General features: G+C 43.4%; 2 protein-coding genes and 1 pseudogene across 2 annotated transcripts in view; all 3 read right to left on the reverse strand.

Annotated features, from left to right (window-relative positions):
* LOC109470888 (UDP-glucuronosyltransferase 2C1-like) overlaps positions 1-1,691 on the reverse strand; it is a 5,435-nt gene extending 3,744 nt beyond the window's left edge. The window contains exon 1 of the mRNA XM_019769980.1: positions 1,686-1,691. The gene's annotated coding sequence lies outside the window, so the exon portion shown is untranslated. The remainder of the gene's footprint in view (positions 1-1,685) is intronic.
* Positions 335-1,342, reverse strand: LOC109470893 (UDP-glucuronosyltransferase 1-2-like). Its single transcript, XM_019769984.1, has one exon. The coding sequence runs from the start codon at positions 1,331-1,333 to the stop codon at positions 461-463; it is 873 nt and encodes a 290-aa protein (XP_019625543.1). The 5' UTR covers positions 1,334-1,342; the 3' UTR covers positions 335-460.
* A 3,079-nt stretch (positions 1,692-4,770) lies between the features above and the next one.
* The window catches only part of LOC109470878, a 170,831-nt pseudogene continuing 155,058 nt past the window's right edge, over positions 4,771-20,543 (reverse strand).

A 20,543-nucleotide genomic window follows, 5' to 3' on the forward strand; every position in this document is an offset into this window, starting at 1 on the left:
ACACAGACATACACCGTCACACACACACTCACACACACACACACACACACACACACACACACACATCCATGACCTTCAATGGTGCTGAACACTACCCCCTAACACTGACACAGACATACACCGTCACACACACACTCACACACACACACATCCATGACCTTCAATGGTGCTGAACACTACCCCCTAACACTGACACAGACATACACCGTCACACACACACTCACACACACATCCATGACCTTCAATGGTGCTGAACACTACCCCCTAACACTGACACAGACATACACCGTCACACACACACACACACACACACACATACATACACACACACACATACACACACACACACACACATTCAATTAACGCGACTGAAAACAATACCTCCGATCCGGAAGTAAAGATAGGAGCGATGCTTTCTTGCATATTGGACTAAACGAGCTTGTAAACTAAACCTGAATATTCAACTCACCTTAGTCAGTGGGGCGGCCACAGGTACATTCAGTCCCCCAACTTGAACCATGTTGGGCATGTTGGGACGAGGATAATCTAGCAGATAATCTTTTCGATAGAGCCACAAGTCTGTGCGTGATGCCACACTCTGAAGAGTTTCTTTCTCGCCGACATACTTACTGGCCAGTTCGTCATAGAGGCTACTTGCGTCCCAGCGTGATAGCACAGGTAAGAAAGTGTACAGTAAGACGTTCTGAAGTCGCTGTGTAAAGCTCATATCATCGGTAAAGTCGGTAAACAAAGAAGGCACGTATGACGGAGGAAGAGGCACACCGGTAGATTGTTCGTCAAGACAGTAAGGATCCACACGCATAAGGGCGATGTGGGGAACCCGGAAGTGAGCTGAGAGGATAGCGCCGCAAGGAAAGAGGGGGTCAGAAATAACAACACTGTACTGGGATGCCCTTAGGCGGACAAGCAAGCCACTGTCACCCAGAAGAATGGCGCAGTAGTTTCTAAACTCTCCGAACGAAGCGACGAGTATTTCACGTTGCTCATAGGGAGAAAGTTCCCTAGCCACAGAAAGAACGTCGTCCTGTGCTTTGAGCCTTGCTTCGGTTCCCTGGTCTTGGAATGCCTCGAACTGTAAGTCAGGCCACTCCGTTCTTCGTTTTTCCACAATGTCCTCTGAAACAACCACAGTGACGATATGACCTTTATCCAACAAAGCGCAGCCAACTTTGGCCAGAGCCGTCCAGTGGCTTTTGCCTCTTGGGGGAGGTACAAGCAGAACCTTCTCTGATACACAGGAGTGCATGGAGATAAAACACGAGAAAACAAGTAGAAGAACGGCGGAACAGCGAAGCTTCGGCGCGATTTCCATGTCGCTGTCCTTGACTGTGTTCCAACAACGCTGGGCGGGTGATCAAATTTCATGTAACAAGTGCAAAGTGCGTAGAGTTCAAAGGCTGTGTTTTCCCAGCATGCACCAAGTCCCAAGGACGTTTAAACAAACTGGTTAGACGGCTACGCCTACCTGTCTGGCCTGGCTATGTACCAGTGGTTATGGCAATCTGGCCTGGCTATATACCAGTGGTTATGGCAATCAATCACTCGTGATCTTTTATTTGTAATCAGATACAGAGTCATGTACAGATACATATTCATGCACAGATACAGATTCGTGTACAGATATACAGACTTTCCGAGTATGATGACCGTGTCAGTCCCTGCACCTGAGTGAGGGTGCAGGGACACGGTAGCCTTCGCGTGAATTTGTTTAAGGTGGATAACAGGTTGCGAATCTGAGACCCACACACTTGGGCATCCGTCTTCCCCAGCGGATCCATCGAGGGAGACGTGCTGGTTCCGGTTCGGGTGCTTGCAGCGAGCTGCCGGTGACTTGGTTACGCTCAAGTTCCGCCTTGATCACGCCAGCCCGCCTGGCGCTGCTCTCGTCTGCCAGCTGAAGACAACTGCCGTTGGAGACTTGACCCTCTAATTGAGGGGGGGTACGTGTAAAGTGCCTTTCCCAAGGGCACAACGTCGGTGCGCATGTTCGGACATGCCCCCGTGCTCCGACCCAGTTTCGAACCCGGGGCTCCTTGTCGAGCGCCGAACGCTCTATCCACTACGCCACACGACGCCACATATATATACCAGTAACTGACCCTTTACACTCCCTCCGTGACTTGTCTCCAGACTTAAGCTTCGGCATTGATTCCTCAGACCTTGTCCGGAGTCTGTGTCTATATGCAATTTGGTCACCTGTCCAGCGTCGTTTGAAAGGAGTCAAGGACAGCAACATGGAAATCGCGTCGAAGCTTCTTTGTTCCGCCATTCTTCTACCTGTTTTTCTCGGTTTTATCTCCGTAGACTTCTGTAGCTCAGAGAACGTTCTGCTTGTACCTCCCCCAACTTGAGCAAAAGCCACTGGACGGCTCTGTCCCGAATCGGCCGTGCTTTGGTGGATAAAGGTCACATCGTCATTTTGGTTGTTTCGGACGACATTGTGCAAAAACGAAGAACGGAGTGGCCTGACTTTCAGTTTGAGGCATTCCAAGACCAGGGAACCGAAGCATGGCACAGGAAGGCGCTCTTTCTCTGGCTAGGAAAAAGGTCTCGTTATGAACAAGGTGAAATATTCGTCGCTTCGTTCGTTGTTGTACCTATGCTAGCACGCTGGGGCGCGAGTAGGCTCTATGACGAACTGGTCCGTAATATTGTAGCCACGCTTCAGTTTCCACACGAAGAAAATTTACAGTCTACGTTCCATGTCTATCATTACATGATTGACATATTTGACATTTAGTGTTGTATATTCCACATAATCTAGACATTCCCTTTATTACTTCACCCCAAGACAGTGAAGTGTCGCTTTGAGCTTGACTTACCGCCTCTTCCGATCCTTCTGTCCTGAGCACGAAAAAGGAAACTCCGAGTAATGAGCAACATAAAAGGAAAGATGCCATAGAAAGTAGAAAAGTAACATTTGAAAGGCAAATGCAGAATGTTTACCTTCACGTGGTCTAGCCTGCTACTGCTCTGATTATTCTTACTCAACCACATTCATATACTAGTATATGGTGACCAGCCCCTCCAACTTCAACTGCCACTTGCTATACATAATGTACCCTGACACCACGATGTGTCTGCTACAGGTCAGTCACCATGGTGACAAAGGTCTTGTCAAGGTCACTGACTTTATTTGTTTAAAGAAGAAGAAGCAAAGCAAAAACAATGTGTTCACAATGGGCACCTGTAGATGCCTTTTCTTGGGCAAATTATACCCATAAGTTGTTTTGTAACGCACGTGACTGAAAACTTAAATAAATACATGTACCAATTAAAACTTGAAACATTCGCCATGGCAACACCTCTTGTTGCCAATCTTGCTGTGTGGTAAGTAATAGAATATCACCTGGGGTGAAAGTATGAAATGCAGATAGATGTCGAAAGGAGATATAAAGTCTGTAATACCCTTTATCCCACCTACAAAATGATATTCATAAGGAAGAAAAAAAACAAAGCAAGAGTATTGTTGCCACTGTCATCTTGTGTGCACAATGTCTATAATTTTGTCGGCAAGCAAAGAAGTGGGGGTGGGGTGGGGGGGCTTGGGCATGTCTACTAAACGATAACGTTGCTGCATGCACACGTCTGTAAAAGTCACGAGAATTTGCTAATTACAATAAAACCACTCTCTTATGTTTGAATTGATGTGTTTGTTGTTTCTGCCTACCAGTAATCAGTACTAAGCTATAGATTTTACTCTACAGTTTTATGTTGACTCTACATTTTATTGATAATCTTAATTTGCAATATTTACACTATAAATAAGTATGATTGAGCTGTTCCAGAAAAAAGGCATGGGCCAGATGACAAGCAATTGTAACTGCCAGAAAAGCCCTAGCAGTCAGAAAGTGTTAAATTCTTCCACCCAACATCTGCTTGGAGATATGTTTTTTTACCACAGAAGAGAATAAGATCAGAATTTGGGAAGAGAAGCCAAATTCTAGCCCTAGGTTTTGTTCTTGACGAGACAGCCTTTCAAATATCTATGAATGCTCTAGTCTAATATTGAAACGATTTGTCAGGGAAAACCTAAAATTCAAAAGGAAAATTTATTTCCAACAAATGAAAACGGCTTAAACCAATGGATCTTAACATACAAGTAACAAACGACTAGTAACAACGGGCACTCACTTCGCATATAGATCTATGTACTTTAAGAGTAAATATTAGCTTCTATAACTATAGCTACAAAATGGTATACACTTGTTTAGAATATCAGCAACAACACTAGTCTTTATTTACCTACAATTACATGAACTACAGGTAATTCTGTCATCTATGGCAACAATTAGAAACAAGCGAATACTATACTAAATAAAGAATCTATAAATAAATCCAATATCTAGGTTAACAGAATAAACCATAACATGCTAATATCTATAAAACCCAAACTCTAGAATCCTGTATAACAAAAGAACTTTAAACAAATAAACTTAGGTTACGGGTTAGTTAGCTTGATATACATTGAGGTTTTATATCCCCTATGCTATGCTGTAGACTTAACAAGGGGTACTGAAACGTTCTTTGTAGTACATCATAGCTTTTCGTTACCAGTTTTATTCCTCACTTTCACATAAAAGAGAGTTAACATGATTGTAAATACAACTTGCTCATAGTCAAAAAGGTATCTTGTACAACATGAATGTCATCAATCCAAATACTAGTATTTCTTTTTTTCTTGTATGGTTTCACATGACCCACCTTCTATAGGTCATTATGGCCTGCACACAAGTTGAGATATTCTAAAATCACCCACTTGAGAGTTTGTATGTGTCTCTTGCAATGGCCCAGGTGGGTAAACAGTTTGCTGCACGTGCACTCCTCACACTGTTGGAGTTTCTTCCCTGTAAGACTTTGAAAATTGGATATTTCATAGGACCAGGCTCACAACACAATCCTCGAAACTGTGAGGTTTTGTACTCCTCAGTCACACCTATAGGGTTTCTCACAGGTGTGTCTGCATGTGTCTCTTCAGCCTACCCAGCCTACTGAACTGCCTGCTGCACTCCTCACACCTGTAGGATTTCTCACCTGTGTGAGTCTGTATGTGAGACTTCAGATTACTCAGCTGACTGAACTGCCTGCTGCACTCCTCACACCTGTAGGGTTTCTCCCCTGTGTGAGTCCGCATGTGAGACTTCAGATTACTCAGCTGAGTGAACTGCCTGCTGCACTCCTCACACTTGTTGGGTTTCTCTCCAGTGTGAGTCTGCATGTGTCTCTTCAGACTATGCAGATGACTAAACTGCCTGCTGCACTCCTCACACTTGTTGGGTTTCTCTCCAGTGTGAGTCTGCATGTGTATCTTCAGACTATGCAGATGACTAAACTGCCTGCTGCACTCCTCACACCTGTAGGATTTTTCCCCTGTGTGGGTTCGCATGTGTTTCGTCAGATTACCCAGCAGACTGAACTGCCTGTTGCACTCCCCACACCTGTAGGGTTTCTCACCTGTGTGAGTGCGCATGTGAGACTTCAGACTACTTAGCTGACTGAACTGCCTGCAGCATTCCTCACACCTGTAGGGTTTTTCCCCTGTGTGAGTCCGCATGTGAGTCTTTAGGTCACCCAGCTGACTGAACTGCCTGCTGCACTCCCCACACCTGTAGGGTTTTTCCCCTGTGTGAGTCCGTATGTGAGTCTTTAGGTCACCCAGCAGACTGAACTGCCTGCTGCACTCCTCACACTTAAACGGTTTCTCACCTGTGTGAGTCCGCATGTGTGCCTTGAGATTGCCCAGCTTACTGAACTGCCTGCTGCACTCCTCACACCTGTACATTTTTTTGGCAGATCTCCCATCCGATCCTCTTTTGATGCCATCAGAGCCACCGCTGCTTGTTGCCATGGGAACAACATCCGAACTTACCTCCATAGTCCTGGATTATGAAGATGAACAACATTTAATTTCAGAGTTTCTGTCTGGGTATTTTATCAGGAAAACACTAAAACTGAATAAACTATTAAACAGCCTTCAATTTGCATAGAGAAAAGCAAGGATTACTTGGAAAGTTGTTGGTTGCTGAGTTTTGACACTGACTTTGTTTGAACCTTTATCTATTGATGCAAAACTTAAATTGGCATGTAGGGTCGAAATTTATGACACTTCTCAAATAGAACAGCTATCAATTTTGCAAAAAATTATCTTCATTGCTTATCCAGAACTTTCCCCAAATACAACATAAAAACACCAGAAGTTCTCCTGCAGTTCCTTGGGAATCTCTTGTAGAGTCAATTCCGCGTCACCGTGTGGGTTGTTATTGTCATTATTTAGAAATGTTTTGAATTCTTTGTAATTGTTTGTCTAAGAAATTTCATAATATGGAAATATTTTGAACATCTTGTCAATATTCTAAATAATTCCCTGGTTTTCTAAAACGCTTGAAATATTCCTGATGTGGAATATGACATTTCCAATAGTTTCTAAATATTTCTAACAGCACTCTACCATTTTTTACCATTATTTCGAATTATTTCTAACATTTTGTAAATAGGTCAGTGGGATGGGAAGGAAGTAATTCACACATCCCTGTGAAGTACAGGGTAGACTGCCTGGGCGTCAGGCACTGATGCCTTACAACAAAAGAGCCACCAGTGTCCAGCAGTGAAATCTAAAAATATACAGAAGAGGACAGAAGAGTCGGATTAGCACCTACTTTTATGGGGGCAATTACCCACATCTACCGTTTGGTCATTTGTTTGAAATATTCCTAAATATTTCGAATAGTGAAAGAAACACATCGGTAGTTCAAATTTATTCTAAATAAAGAGATCTTTGTACAGCCACTTTCAAAATGTTTCATAAATATCTAAATGAATTCAAATATATTCAAATTTTCTTTTTCAAATTTTTGAAAAATTTTGAACTTTTGTTACCGGGGTATTCTTTTCTTCTAAATAATTCAAAAGTATTACAAACATGGAGAAAAAAACCCACTCGGTGACGCGGAATGGACTCTATTGCTAAAAACATAATCATTTTATCAGTGGGACAAGATTATACCAAATTTCATGACAATTTACCCACAGCCTATTGAGATTAGCCTGGGTACCATCCGGATTTTCGCTACCCAACGCTCGAAAAAATCACGTGATTTTTTCGAGCATTGCGTAGCGAAAATCCGGATGGTACCCAGGCTATATTGAGATATGCTGCTAATCCATGTACATACAAATGCAGCAAAATATGCTTTTTTTCGAGAAGTTAATATTGCTCTTACCTGCACAATATCTTTTACAAAGTCAAGTCCTGAACTGTTGCACCAGAGTACTGATGTCTGGAAGAACACTGGTGAAGCCTCACTATTTTCCCTTTTAGCAGGGCAGGCAGCACTACTGGACTATGGAATCCTGTTTTCCTTTTAGCACTACTGGACTGTGGAATCCTGTTTTCCTTTCAGCACTACTGGACTATGGAATGCTGTGGAAAACAAACAAAAAAGATGTGATCAGAGGCCTGCATTTCGTTCCAATATCCCCTCAGTCGACAAAGCTATCCTTCTAAATAGTTAATGTATCATCCCTAACTGTCCCTCAATCAATAACGCAACATGCAAGAGGGTTAATGAACCTCCCCTGACTCCAGACCTTTCCTCCATGATAGAAATTTAAACCAGAAGTCTGGGCGGGAAGACCGTTACGAGGCACATTCGGGGGTTTACGGAATATACTATATCAGAAGAACTTCAAAATTTCAACCCTAAAATTACCCTTTGTCTGCAAAATCAACTGTGGATTATAGAAAGGCAGTTATATTATATTTATACAATAAGCAAGCACTTTTGTTGTCGTGTTTGATTTCCAACATTTGAGGAGACCGCATAACCCCTTATAGACCTTCGCTAGGGTGTCAACAACTTTTTCTCACACAAATTTGGATATTAAAGATCTACGCCATTTTCCACCTACAAGGGCACAACAAAACAAAGAAAGTTTGCGTACGTGTGCCGCTCCATATACACTCTAAAGTTGGTTCTGACAGAAACTTGTTTACACACAAGAAACCGTTACTTTTTAAAGAGCAGTATAGAACTTCTCACAAGCGGTACACACGTCGCTATCGGCTAGCTAGTGAGAGATTCAGAGAACGTAAGACAAACTTGTACGTGTTATTTTCCCGTCACATCGATAACTGTAGAGTAGATAAGCTCTTAGTACGTACCTGAGTTGTATGTAGGATGAATTCCCGACGATTTGAACAGAAAAAGGCTCGTAGAAAGACGACGAGAAACCCTCGATAATTTCTTCCACACCACGACACGTCTGGTGGACGGAGACACGGGGGTTAGCCGAATGAGCTCCGCGGAGATGGAATTCCTAATGAGGTGAAGCGTAGGCGGTTTCTGGTTACACTTTGATCCGCGGAGTTCAAATTCTTGTGGAAGCTTGTGAAACTTTGTCAAGAGATTTCTTCCGAGAAAACTGGAGCCAACGTGGTATAAGAACTTACCCGAACCGTGTGCGAAAGAACTTGTAAATATTGCATGTCAAACCCCCTGTATACAGCTGACCGGTCACCGCCTGTGACCCCAAATGGAACATGCCTTCTGTTCAAACGATTGCCAAGGATTTACAAACTTGATTGACAGGGTTTTGAACCAATATGTGTATATTGTTAGGGAAAACCTAAAATTCAAAACGAAAATTTATTTCCAACAAATGAAAACGACTTAAAACAATGGATCTTAACACACAAGTAACAAACTACTAGTAACAACAGGCACTTCGCATATAGATCTATGTACTTAAGAGTGAATATTAGCTTCTATAACTATAGCTACAAAATGGTATACACTTGTTTAGAATATCAGCAACAACACTAGTCTTTACTTACCTACAATTACATGAACTACAGGTAATTCTGTCATCTATGGTAACAATTAGAAACAACAAATACTATACTAATTGTCATTGTCACTATAAATAATCTATAAATAAATTTAACATCTAGGTTAACAGAATAAACCATAACATGCTAATATCTATAAAACAAAAACTCTAGAGTCCTCGATAACAAAAGAACTTTAAAGAAATAAACTTAGGTTACGGGTTAGTTAGCTTGATATACAATGTTTTACATCCCCTATGTATGCTATGCTGTAGACTTAACAAGATGTACTGAAACGTAGTATATGATGTACATCATAAGTTTCCTTTACTAGTTTTATTCCTCACTTTCACATAAAAGAGAGATAACATGATTGTAAATAAAACTTGCTCTTAGTCAAAAAGGTATCTTGTACAACATGAATGTTATCAATCCAAGTACTAGTATTTCTTTTTTTCCCGTATGGTTTCACATGACCCACCTTCTTTAGGTCATTATGGACTGCACACAAGTTGAGGTATTCTAAAATCATCCACTTGAGAGTTTGCATGTGTCTCTTGCAATGGCCCAGGTGAGTAAACAGTTTTTTGAACTCCTCACACTGTTGTAGTTTCTTCCCTGTCAGACTTTAAGAACTGGATATTTCATAGGACCAGGCTCACAACACAATCCTCAAAACTGTGAGGTTTTGTACCTCAGTCACACCTATAGGGTTTCTCACAGGTGTGTCTGCATGTGTCTCTTCAGGCTACACAGCCTACTGAACTGCCTACTGCACTCATCACACCTGTAGGATTTCTCACCTGTGTGAGTCCTCATGTGGTCCTTCAGATTACCCAGAAAACTGAACTGCCTGCTGCACTGCTCACACTTGTAGGGTTTCTCACCTGTGTGAGTCCGCATGTGTTTCTTCAGATTACTTAACTGACTGAACGGCCTGCTGCACTCCTCACACCTGTAGGGTTTCTCCCCTGTGTGAGTCAGCATATGAGACTTCAGATGACCCAGACGACTGAACTGCCTGCTGCACTCCTCACACGTGTAGGGATTCTCACCTGTGTGAGTCTGTATGTGTATCTTGAGACTATAGAGGTGACTGAACTGCCTGCTGCACTCCTCACACCTGTAAGGTTTCTCACCTGAGTGAGTCCGCATGTGTGTCTTCAGATTACCAAGCTCTCTAAACTGCCTGCTGCACTCCTCACACCTGTAGGGATTCTCACCTGTGTGAGTCCGTATGTGTATCTTTAGACTATAGAGGTGACTGAACTGCCTGCTGCACTCCTCACACCTGTAAGGTTTCTCACCTGTGTGAGTCTGCATGTGTGTCTTCAGATTACCCAGCCGACTAAACTGCCTGCTGCACTCCTCACATCTGTAGGGTTTCTCCCTTGTGTGAGTTTGCAAGTGTTTCTTCAGATTACCCAGGTCACTGAACTGCTTGCTACACTCCTCACACCTGTAAGGTTTCTCACCTGTGTGAGTCAGTATGTGTGCCTTGAGATTACCCAGCTGACTGAACTTCTTGCTGCACTCCTCACACCTGTAGGGTTTCTCACCTGTGTGAGTCTGCATGTGTCTCTTCAGATGACCCAGCTGACTGAATGGTCTGCTGCACTCCTCACATCTGTATGGTTTCTCCCCTGTGTGAGTCCGCATGTGAGTCTTTAGGTCACCCAGCTGACTGAACTGCCTGCTGCACTCCTCACACCTGTACGTTTTTGTGGCAGATCTCCCATTCGATCCTCTTTTGATGCCATCAGAGCCACCGCTGTTTGTTGCCATGGTAACAAAAGGCGAACTCACCTTCATAGTCCTGGAGTATGAAGATGAACAACATTTAATTTCAGAGTTTCTGTCTGGGTATTTTATCAGTAAAACACTAAATCTGAAGAAACTATTAAACAGCCTTCAATTTGCATAGAGAAAAGAAGGGATTACTTGGAAAGTTGTTGGTTGCAGAGTTTTGACACTGAGTTTGTTTGAACCTTTATCTATTGATGCAAAACTTCAATTGGCCTGTAGGGTCGAAATTTATGACACTTCTCAAATAGAAGAGCTATCACTTTTGCAAAAATTATCATCATTGCTTATCCAGAACTTTTGCCCAAATACAACATAAAAATACCGGAAGTTCTCTTGCAGTTCCTTGGGAATCTCGTATATTGCTAAAAACATAATCATTTTATCAGTGGGACAAGATTATACCAAATTTCATGACAATTTACCCAAAGCCTATTGAGATATGCTGCTAAATCATGTACATACAAATGCAACAAAATATGCAACTTTTTTTTCGAGAAGTTAATATTGCTCTTACCTGCAAAATATCTTTCACTAAGTCAGGTCTTGAACTGCTACACCAGAGTACTGATGTCTGGAAGAACACGGGTGAAGCCTCACCGTTTTCCCTTAGCAGGGCAGGCAGCACTGCTGGACTGTGGAATCCTGTTTTCCTTTCAGCACTACTGGACTATGGAATGCTGTTTTCCTTTCAGCACTATACTGGACTATGGAATGCTGTTTTCCTTTCAGCACTACTTGACTGTGGAATGCTGTGGAAAACAAAAAAGATGTGATCAGAGGCCCGCAATTCGTTTAAATATCCCCTCAGTCGACAAAGCTATCCTTCTCAATGGTTAATGTATCATCCCTAACTGCCCCTCAATCAATAACGCAACATGCACGAGGGGTAATGAACCTCCCCTGACTCCAGACCTTTCCTCCATGATAGAAACCAGATGTCTGGGCGGGAAGACCGTTACGAGGCACATTTGCGGGTTTACAGAATATACTATCTCAAAAGAACTTCAAAATTTCAACCCCAAAATTACCCTTTTTCTGCAAAATCAACTGTGGGTTATAGAAAGGCGTTTATATTATATTTGTACAATAAGCAAGCACTTTTGCTGTCGTGTTTGATTTCCAACATTTGAGGAGACCGCATAACCCCTTCTAGACCTTCGTTGAGGTGTCAACAACTTTTTCTCAGACAAATTTGGAAACGATCTAACGTTACGCCTACAAGGGCACAACAAAACCAAAGAAAGTTTGCGTGTGTGTGCTGCTCTATATACACTCTATAGTGTTTCTGACTGAAACTTGTTTACAAACAAGAAACCGTTGCTTTTCGATCAGTGTAGAACTTCTCACAAGCGGCACACACACACGTCGCTAGCGGCAGTGGCTAGGTACACAAACAACGCAAAACAAACTTGTACGTGTTATTCTCTCGTCACATCGATAACTGTAGAGTAGACAAGCTGTTGGTACGTACCTGAGTTGTATGTAGGATGAAATCCCGACGATTTGAACCGAAAAAGGCTCGTAAAAAGACCGAGAAACCCTCGATACTTTCGTCCACACCACGACACCTCTGGAGGACGGAGACACGGGGGTTAGTCGAATGAGCTCCGCGGAGATGGGATTCCTAATAAGGCGAAGCGTAGGCGGTTTCTTGTTACACTTTGATCCGCGGAGTTCTTGTGGAAGCTTGTGAAACTTTGTCAAGAGATTTCTTCCGAGAAAACTGGAGCTAACGGGGCGAATTTTTTTTACGCTGGGCTTTCATTCTATTTGTCTAGACACACAATCTGAAGTTACTCATTTCGGCAGTTTCTTTTCATTATGAAAGCCACTTCTTCTGAACTTGAGGCAACTTGCCAAATATTCACTCAATTCTACAGTATATATTTTCTTCACCAAATCCATGCATTTGGTTGATACTTATCTACTGGTAAACTAAATAAATTTCTTAGGTATGCTGAAAGTACGTGGTGATCAAAATACTTTGCATACTAGCATTAGTCACTGGTAGAAAGAGTAGAAATTGGCCGAATAGATGGATAATATGCCAGGGGAGTGGGTCCGCTAGAGAGTACACGTTACTCCCCCGGCATGTTATCTCTCTATTTGGTCGATTCCTACTTTTTCCAGCCACCTCCCGAAGCCTGGTAGAGGATATACTANCCACAAAGGTGCGGGGACATCACAGCTTTCGTCTGGAAGTAAACAAGTCACTCAACGTCTCGCTCGTTGACAGAGCTTCACTAATATTATTGGTGGGATTGATTTTAGAAGCCTTTAGCTTTATAACGTTAATTTTATGCCAGGTGACTCATAGCTAAGACACAGAAAGAGAATGTCTTAAACATCGATATTTGAAGTTTGAAGTTAAGGGTTACTATGCATTTTTTTTTAAATTTACTGATCTTTGGTATACTTGGGTGGTTCCTTCAGTCGAAGACGGCTGATTTCCAAAGAGCACATGAAAACAAAATACAGTGAAATTAAATGTAAAATAGAATTGGTTTCAGTCTGTCTTTTTTACTCCGAACTTAAAACTATTCTTGTTGCTAGAATTTGATCTAGGCCACTATGCTAGACAAATAATGAAGAAATGTTTCTGGTATATAGTACGTAGAAAGGGGCACAGACCTTTCTTGACTCGGATCTGGCGGAGCCTGGGACTTCCGACGAGGAAGGAGCTTGTATCAGGGTAAAAGCCTGCCCTGTGGAATCTGTCTCCGTTGTACCACCTCACATCGTGAACATCTGAAACAACGTGATCTCTGACGAATTCCCAAAACGTTGCGGAATCTTTGATCTGAAAAGCAAACCAAGAGAAGTTGTCATGTTTATGTATTCATTAGTTGTTTATTTCTACTTTATCTTTCCGTTTGATGCTTTGACTCTCTCTCTCTCAATCACTATCAAAATCCTAATAATAAACCTATTACTGTACAATAAAAGAATAAAACGATTAGTAAAAAAGGTTTTTAAAATATGTTTTAACAAATCTGAAGATTGATAAGAGAAAAAAAAGCAAAGTCAGAAAATGTCGCTATTGTATTTTCTACTGACTTTCTATAACAAGTCAACATGTATTATATAATGAAAACACAAATCAGGATAAAAAAAAAAAAACTACAAAGGCTCATACCCGCGCAAAAGGATTAACAACTTTGTTGTGAAGGTGGGTGTTCATGTGGTACATGGAACTGTCCCTGCTCCCGTTCGCTATCACTAGTAACAGAATAATGTAACTGGTGTAGAACACAAAGTCGGAACACGCATCTCTCAGACCCAGTTCTATGAACCGCTGTTCTCTAGCAACCGCGAGTATGCCTCTTCCCGGAGGTCCAGTCGGTTTGGATCTCTTCTTCCTTGATGTGTGTTTAGCCTGAAACAAAAATATCTAATTGTAAAGCGCACGGAAAGAGAACAATGCTTAGATACAGGTATGCCCACTATACAATTATTTTCTGCGTGTGCTTGCATGCCTAGCCCGGTAATGGTAATAAGCAAATTGTATTTTGAATGTGTTCTATTTGTAACCCCTGCATGGTGAAGACTTTATAGACAATAGAAATTCCTCCAATGATTTTAAAAGATAATTTATTACATATCTCATTCTAGCCACCTATTGTTATTAGTTAGGTTGGCGTTATGTGTAGCTATGCATATTTGTACCCATTATTTGTACCCTCTACAATTGCTAGTAGTATATAGTCGACACGCTGCTATCATTTATTCAGGCGGTGCAGGCGGTGCGAGGCGGTGCGGGTCAGAGGTCACCGTCATTATGCTAAGGATATGCAGATTTATGTTAAGGATATGCAGATGCATGCAGGTATGTAGCTAATGAGCTAAATTACAGGTCAGATAAAGGTCAGTGTGCACTTTTGAACCCGGTTACCTGGGTAACCTGTCGTGGGCGTGGTTAACGTCAACGTCTGTGGTAGCTGATTGGCCGCATGGCAAGCGTTGGTGACTTGCTCTGAGGATCCGGAGTAGTCGATTGGTTTGCATGTACTTTGCATGCGAAGTAGGTAACGTACTTCACGGCGATTGGTGGACGGTCTGTGGGGGTCGGTCAGAAACGTGTTTAATGTGGCAACAGAAACCGGCGAGAAACCAGTCCCACTTGCGGAGACAAACCTGCGTCGAACTCTATCGACAGCGAGCAAAATAGCTGAGGTCCAACACAGCCCGTACCTGCCGATTGACAACATCATGGCCCGTGGCGGTAACGACAACGTGCCCGACCTGCCTGTAGATGAGCAGACCCTCGTGACTGCTACAGACCCTATGCAGACTCCGAAAATTCATAGCAACAGCAACAAAAACGGGGCAGACATCAGATTCCACTTGGGGGGAAACGTCTACGCTACAGTCGGGCATTTTAGAGGAAAGGTAGAAATAACTATACGTTATTTCTTTAGACCGCGTCCTAACCGGAAATTGAAGTACAGTAGGGATGGGATATTTCTAACCCCAGAACAATGGCGGACTCTGAAACGTAACATGTCGGAGGTGTCGACGGCTCTACTTGCCTGTACGTCTGCTGTCATGCCTGATGACGCGACTCTGTTCTCACCCTGTCGATTTCACCTGGGGAACCTGACGTACACCATCGTACAGCTTTACAGAGGGGCAGTGGTTGTAAGACTGCAGGAATTTTTCCAGCGACGGCCAGAATTTCGACGCGTTCAAGACGAGGATGACCTTGCCAACCTGGTACCGGGCAAAAAATGGCTCAATCTATCAAGCGAACAGTGGCATGCACTGGAGGCGCACGGTCAGAGGATGGATGCGGTACTTGAAGCTGTGGTAGAGAAGACGGAATTCCTGACCGACAAACTCCTGAGGGACATTGCCGAGCTGTGATGTGTTATCCTGAATAAAGATTCCTGTGGTACGAGGTCAGATAAAGTTTACGGTGAACTTTTGAACCCGGCTACCTGGGTAACCTGTCCAGGCAAAGCTCACGAAAGATGATGCCACACCTACCGACGTTGTTACTTTGACATGGTTAGCGCCAGCATTTGCGGTAGATGATTGGACGAATGGAAACGTAGGTGACGTGATTTGCGGATCCGGAGTAGCCGATTGGGTTGCATATACTTTGCATGTGAAGTAGGTGACGTACTTCACGGTGATTGGTGGAAGGTCTGTGGGTGTCGGACAGAAATTTGTATAAAATGGCAGCAGAAACTGCCGAGAAACCAGTCCTTCTTGCGGAGACAAACCTGCGTCCAAACACGTCGACAGGGAGCGAAGATCGAGAGCAAAAACCATGGCACATCAGCAGATCGCCCAGCCCGGAGCGGTCCTCCCGAACACCGCCAGCGCCGGGCTACCCCCTCGATCGTCCCGGACATCCTCGGCAGCGAAGGAGCGCCTCCCAGTCAGAACACCAACTTGAAGCCGCATGAAGTACGTCTACCTTTGGGCGACAATGTGTTCCTTACCGTGGGGATGTTCAGGAATAAACCGATAATAAACGTGAGACAGTTTTACCACCCAGACCCAGCTGACGTGAACAAGATGAGACCCGGGAAGAAAGGTCTTGCATTGACACCTAAGCAGTGGGCCAAGCTGAAAGCACTTCCGCTACTGGGGGCGATTCTGGACGCTACGTGCCACACCATCCCTTACTACTTCGGGGGGATTGAGCCGAAAATGTATGACCTGGGATCTGAAAAGTACGTGACAGTTCAGATCTTGCACGGACAGACATCCATCACCCTCCACCAGCACTACAGACCATACGGAGCACCAGCCACCGACCCTGTAATGAAGAGAGGCATAGACTTAACAGTTCAGCAATGGGAAGACCTTGAAAGCAAGATGAAAGCGGTGGACAAGGTGTTGGAGGCTATGGAGAACGGAAAGATGCCAACTGACAAAGATGTTATCCAGTCAGCCATTGTGTATTGAAAATCGAAAACGAATAAAGCTTCCTGGTGGTTGGAACACAGGCAAAGACCTCATGCTGTTGTTTGTATGCCTATTTATGTGTGTCTGTACGAATGTATACAGGCTGGCCACTTGGGTGTGTGTGTCTGTGATCGGGCAAGTCTGGTCATGTACAGACACTTTATTTCGGAGCACGATTTACTCCAGAGCAATGAAACGAGTGACTCAACGAGTGAGTCACTCACGAGTGACTCAATGAGCGAGTCACTCACGAGTGACTCAATGAGTGAGTCACTCACGAGTGACTCCTTTTATTTGTGTATACGTCCGAGCAATGAATGAGTCACTCGCGCGACTATTTGTCTGTATATACACACATGTAAACATATGTCAACTATGCATACATGTATGTATGTATATATGTATGTATTATCTGTATTTATATATATTCATTTATCTTTGAGTGACTCGCGATATCTATTTATCTGAAGAATGAGTGACTCGCAATATCATTATCTGTCCAATGAGTGACTCACAACTATTATATAAGACCATCAATGAACGTGCAACGTCATTCTCACAAAGATCACCAGCCATGCCTCACGCGTGCGACATCTGTGGTAAAGAGTTCAGTCGAAAAGCCAACCTCGTCCGTCATCGCGACACGATACACGGAGACGTGACGGACATGCCTTCGGGAGAAGAGATCTTGGACGCCGAGACAGGACAAAACCGATCCGCTGATATCTTTGACGACACCGACAATTCATCCGAGAAGGCAACCACCGAGCATGACACGGAGTCGCTGGAATCTTCCGAGGAGGAGGTCTCGATGGTGTCACAAGATGACGTCTCAGAAGATGAGTCTGTAAAGGATTCTTGGGAAGCAGAGTCAACGACAGAAACTGAAAGCGATCAAAGCGGTTCTGAGAGTGATGCAAGCTCGACCGTGTCTTCCAATTCATCTTTCTCTGATGAAAGTGAAGAGTACGGCTACGACAGCGGTGACGAGGAAGAGTGGACGCTCTATCGAGACTGGTCCATTCCAATCAAGCACGAACCAGGCGATGTCCCTCAACGCGTGATCAAAGAGACAAAACGCGCTGGCAAAACGTTTTATCTTGTAGAGTTTGCTGCCATGCCTCGTTACGGTTACAACATCGAGTACAGCAAGGAATGGGTCCCAGAGCAGACATTGATGAAAAAATACGGCTACCTCGTCAGAAATAATACAGCATCGTCCTCCTGTCGACAGGACAACTTCTCCTAACGACGTGTCGTATTGATATTATGTTTGATGAGTAACGTATAGCTATAGTTGGCCTGTGCATTTCTTCCTCAACACTGTCTTGATTGAAGTGATGAATAAAGTGTGACGAAACCATACTGTCTTTCGTATATCTGTGTCGAAGTATGCAAGCATGCTACGGAAGTGCGTAACAACGATATAGCATGTACTAAACACAAGTACACTCACTCCGATGTAAAGTGCACATGTATACATATGTTCGCATTAAGCATACGTGTATGTATGTGTCTATATAAATATACATATATCGATATAAACGTGTTGCTCCGGAGTAAATATCACTCCGGAGTAAGTATTACTCCGTGAAATATTACTCCGGAGTAAATATTACTCTGTTTTGGAGTAACATTTTTACTCCGGAGTAAGTGTATTTGTAGCAACTAAGTATAGTTGCCATGGTTGTCTGTATTGTGTATTCTTGCAACGATCATATGTAGATATATCGCATGTACATACATATATACAAAGTAAATGAGTTACTCATGAGTCACTCATTCATGAGTAACTCATGAGTCACTCATTCATGAGTAACTCATGAGTCACTCATTCATGAGTCCCTCATGAGTCATCCATGAGTCACTCATGAGTCACTCATGAGTCACTGATTCATTACTCAAGAGTAAATGTATTAACAATATGTTGCAGTATGTTACGCACACACACATATTGAAACTCGCCACAAACGATTTCCTGCCACGTCATGTTGCGTATTTATTACCGATAACATCGGTGTAAAGCAACACTCGTTCCTCGTTCAATTTACAAAACAAGAATACAAATATTTGGTGTACATACAAATTGTACAAACACTTAACGTAGATACTGATCATATACGTATTTACAAACACGTAACGTAGATGCAGATTATACGTATTCAAATATACGACAACAGCGGCGTAAAGCAACATTCTTCGTTGACTTCACAACAAGAATACAAATGTTTGGTGTACATACAGATTGTACACATATTTCCTACCACGTCACGTTATGCGTTTGTTCGCAATAATAGAAACAAGTTAAAGCAACACTCGTTCCTCGTTGAATTTCTCGACAACAAGAATACACACACATTTGATGTATATACAGATTTTTAAAAAATATGTAACGTATATACAGATCATAAGTATTCAAATACACGATATCAGTTTCACAAAGTATTGAAACACGCGACATCGGTTTCACAAAGTATTAAGATACACGACATCAGTTTCACAAAGAATTCAAACACGCGACATCAGTTTCACAAAGTAGTCAAATATACTGTACAAATATATGAGATCACATACAAATATACAAATAAGTAAATACAAACGTTATGACATCGATGAAGGTGACAACGGCGACGCGTACAGGTTGCTTAAAGACGGACAGGTTTAGATGTCTAAGGGAAGAGTGGTGATCCCGTCATTCTTTACCTTCCTTTTCGGGTAGAAGTAGGAAAAGGCATCACGGACTTGCACGTACGTGTGCATTTCGTTACCGCGCATGCGAAACCCTTTATTGATGCCTTGACCACTTCTCTTGGTCTCCAGCACTCGGAGATATTTTTGGTGGTCGATGTCGTTGCATCTTTTGTTAACACCCTTGCAACTGAATTTGTCGTGTGTTTTGTCTTCCCTGCCAAAGCAATAATATGTTTTGGAACACAGCCCGACAATCCCATTCCCGCTCCATTCTTCTTTGAACAGACCGGGCGTGCGTTTGTCGTAGGCCGTGTTTTCTGGGGTGTCTGTCCGGGGAAACCAGTCGGATTTCTCTCGGTTGTACCTCTCCCGCATGTGAGGCTTTATCACGTCGTCAAGGCTGTTTGCAGATAGAGCAATGTAGGCTGAGTCCGTGTCCATCTCGCAATACTGGAAATCGGACACGTCCACAAACTCGAGCATGAAGTCGTAGTAAAACTCGAGCATGCGTAATTTGGCGTACTGGTACACGAAGAAACCAATTTGGAGAGGGAGGTCAAATTTGATCTTGCGTTTTGCCGATTCAATTTCGAAGAAACCTTCGTCATTGACCACGACCAGTATGTCGAAACCGGGAGGTGTTGATCCTTCGGGTGGCGGTCACGACGTCTTACGCAATACTCGACGTCGGTCTGTTTTTCTTTGTTGGTGACCGTCTTACCGTAACCCGAATTGCCGATCAGCTTCATGGTATCGGCGATTGATCTTCTTGGACTTGTCCTCGTCGCCTTTACGCCTCGCGTCACTGACGGCGTCGCCGAAAGATTTGAAACTAGGTTTTGGTCTGTACTCCATCACCTGGTAAATGCGGGTGACTTTTAAACCGTGATTCAAATACCAGTTTAACAGAGGTGTCGCCAAGAGGATCTTCTGGCCGAACATGCTGCCGATCAGCGATCGCCTCGGTTTCGACATGAGGTTATGTTCTTCGGCGTACGCTTTCATGTAGTCGCCAATGTCGTCGATGGAAATGTCGACGTTCTTGAAGATGGGAGGCATTTCGGAAAAGTGCGACTTGAGGTTTGCCGGAACCTCGATGTCGCATTCGACCGCACCAAACAATTGCCCGGAGCGAACAGCCTGGAGGACGCGCTCCTCGGTCATGTCGGGAAGGTGTTCGGTGGGAGTCTTGCGACCGGCCACAAACGACGACAATCGATCGTCGGCTCTTACCATGGCCAGCCACTCGCACTCCCGCATTTCGACGACCGTATACCCACAC

This window comes from Branchiostoma belcheri, unplaced genomic scaffold (genome assembly GCF_001625305.1).
Source record: "Branchiostoma belcheri isolate BF01 breed outbred unplaced genomic scaffold, Haploidv18h27 scaffold239, whole genome shotgun sequence".
NCBI lineage: Eukaryota > Metazoa > Chordata > Leptocardii > Amphioxiformes > Branchiostomatidae > Branchiostoma > Branchiostoma belcheri.

What these genes read in the sequence shown, in the direction of transcription:
- LOC109470893 (XM_019769984.1), bottom strand. Translation starts at nt 1,333, where the DNA reads ATGGAAATCGCGCCGAAGCTTCGCTGTTCCGCCGTTCTTCTACTTGTT.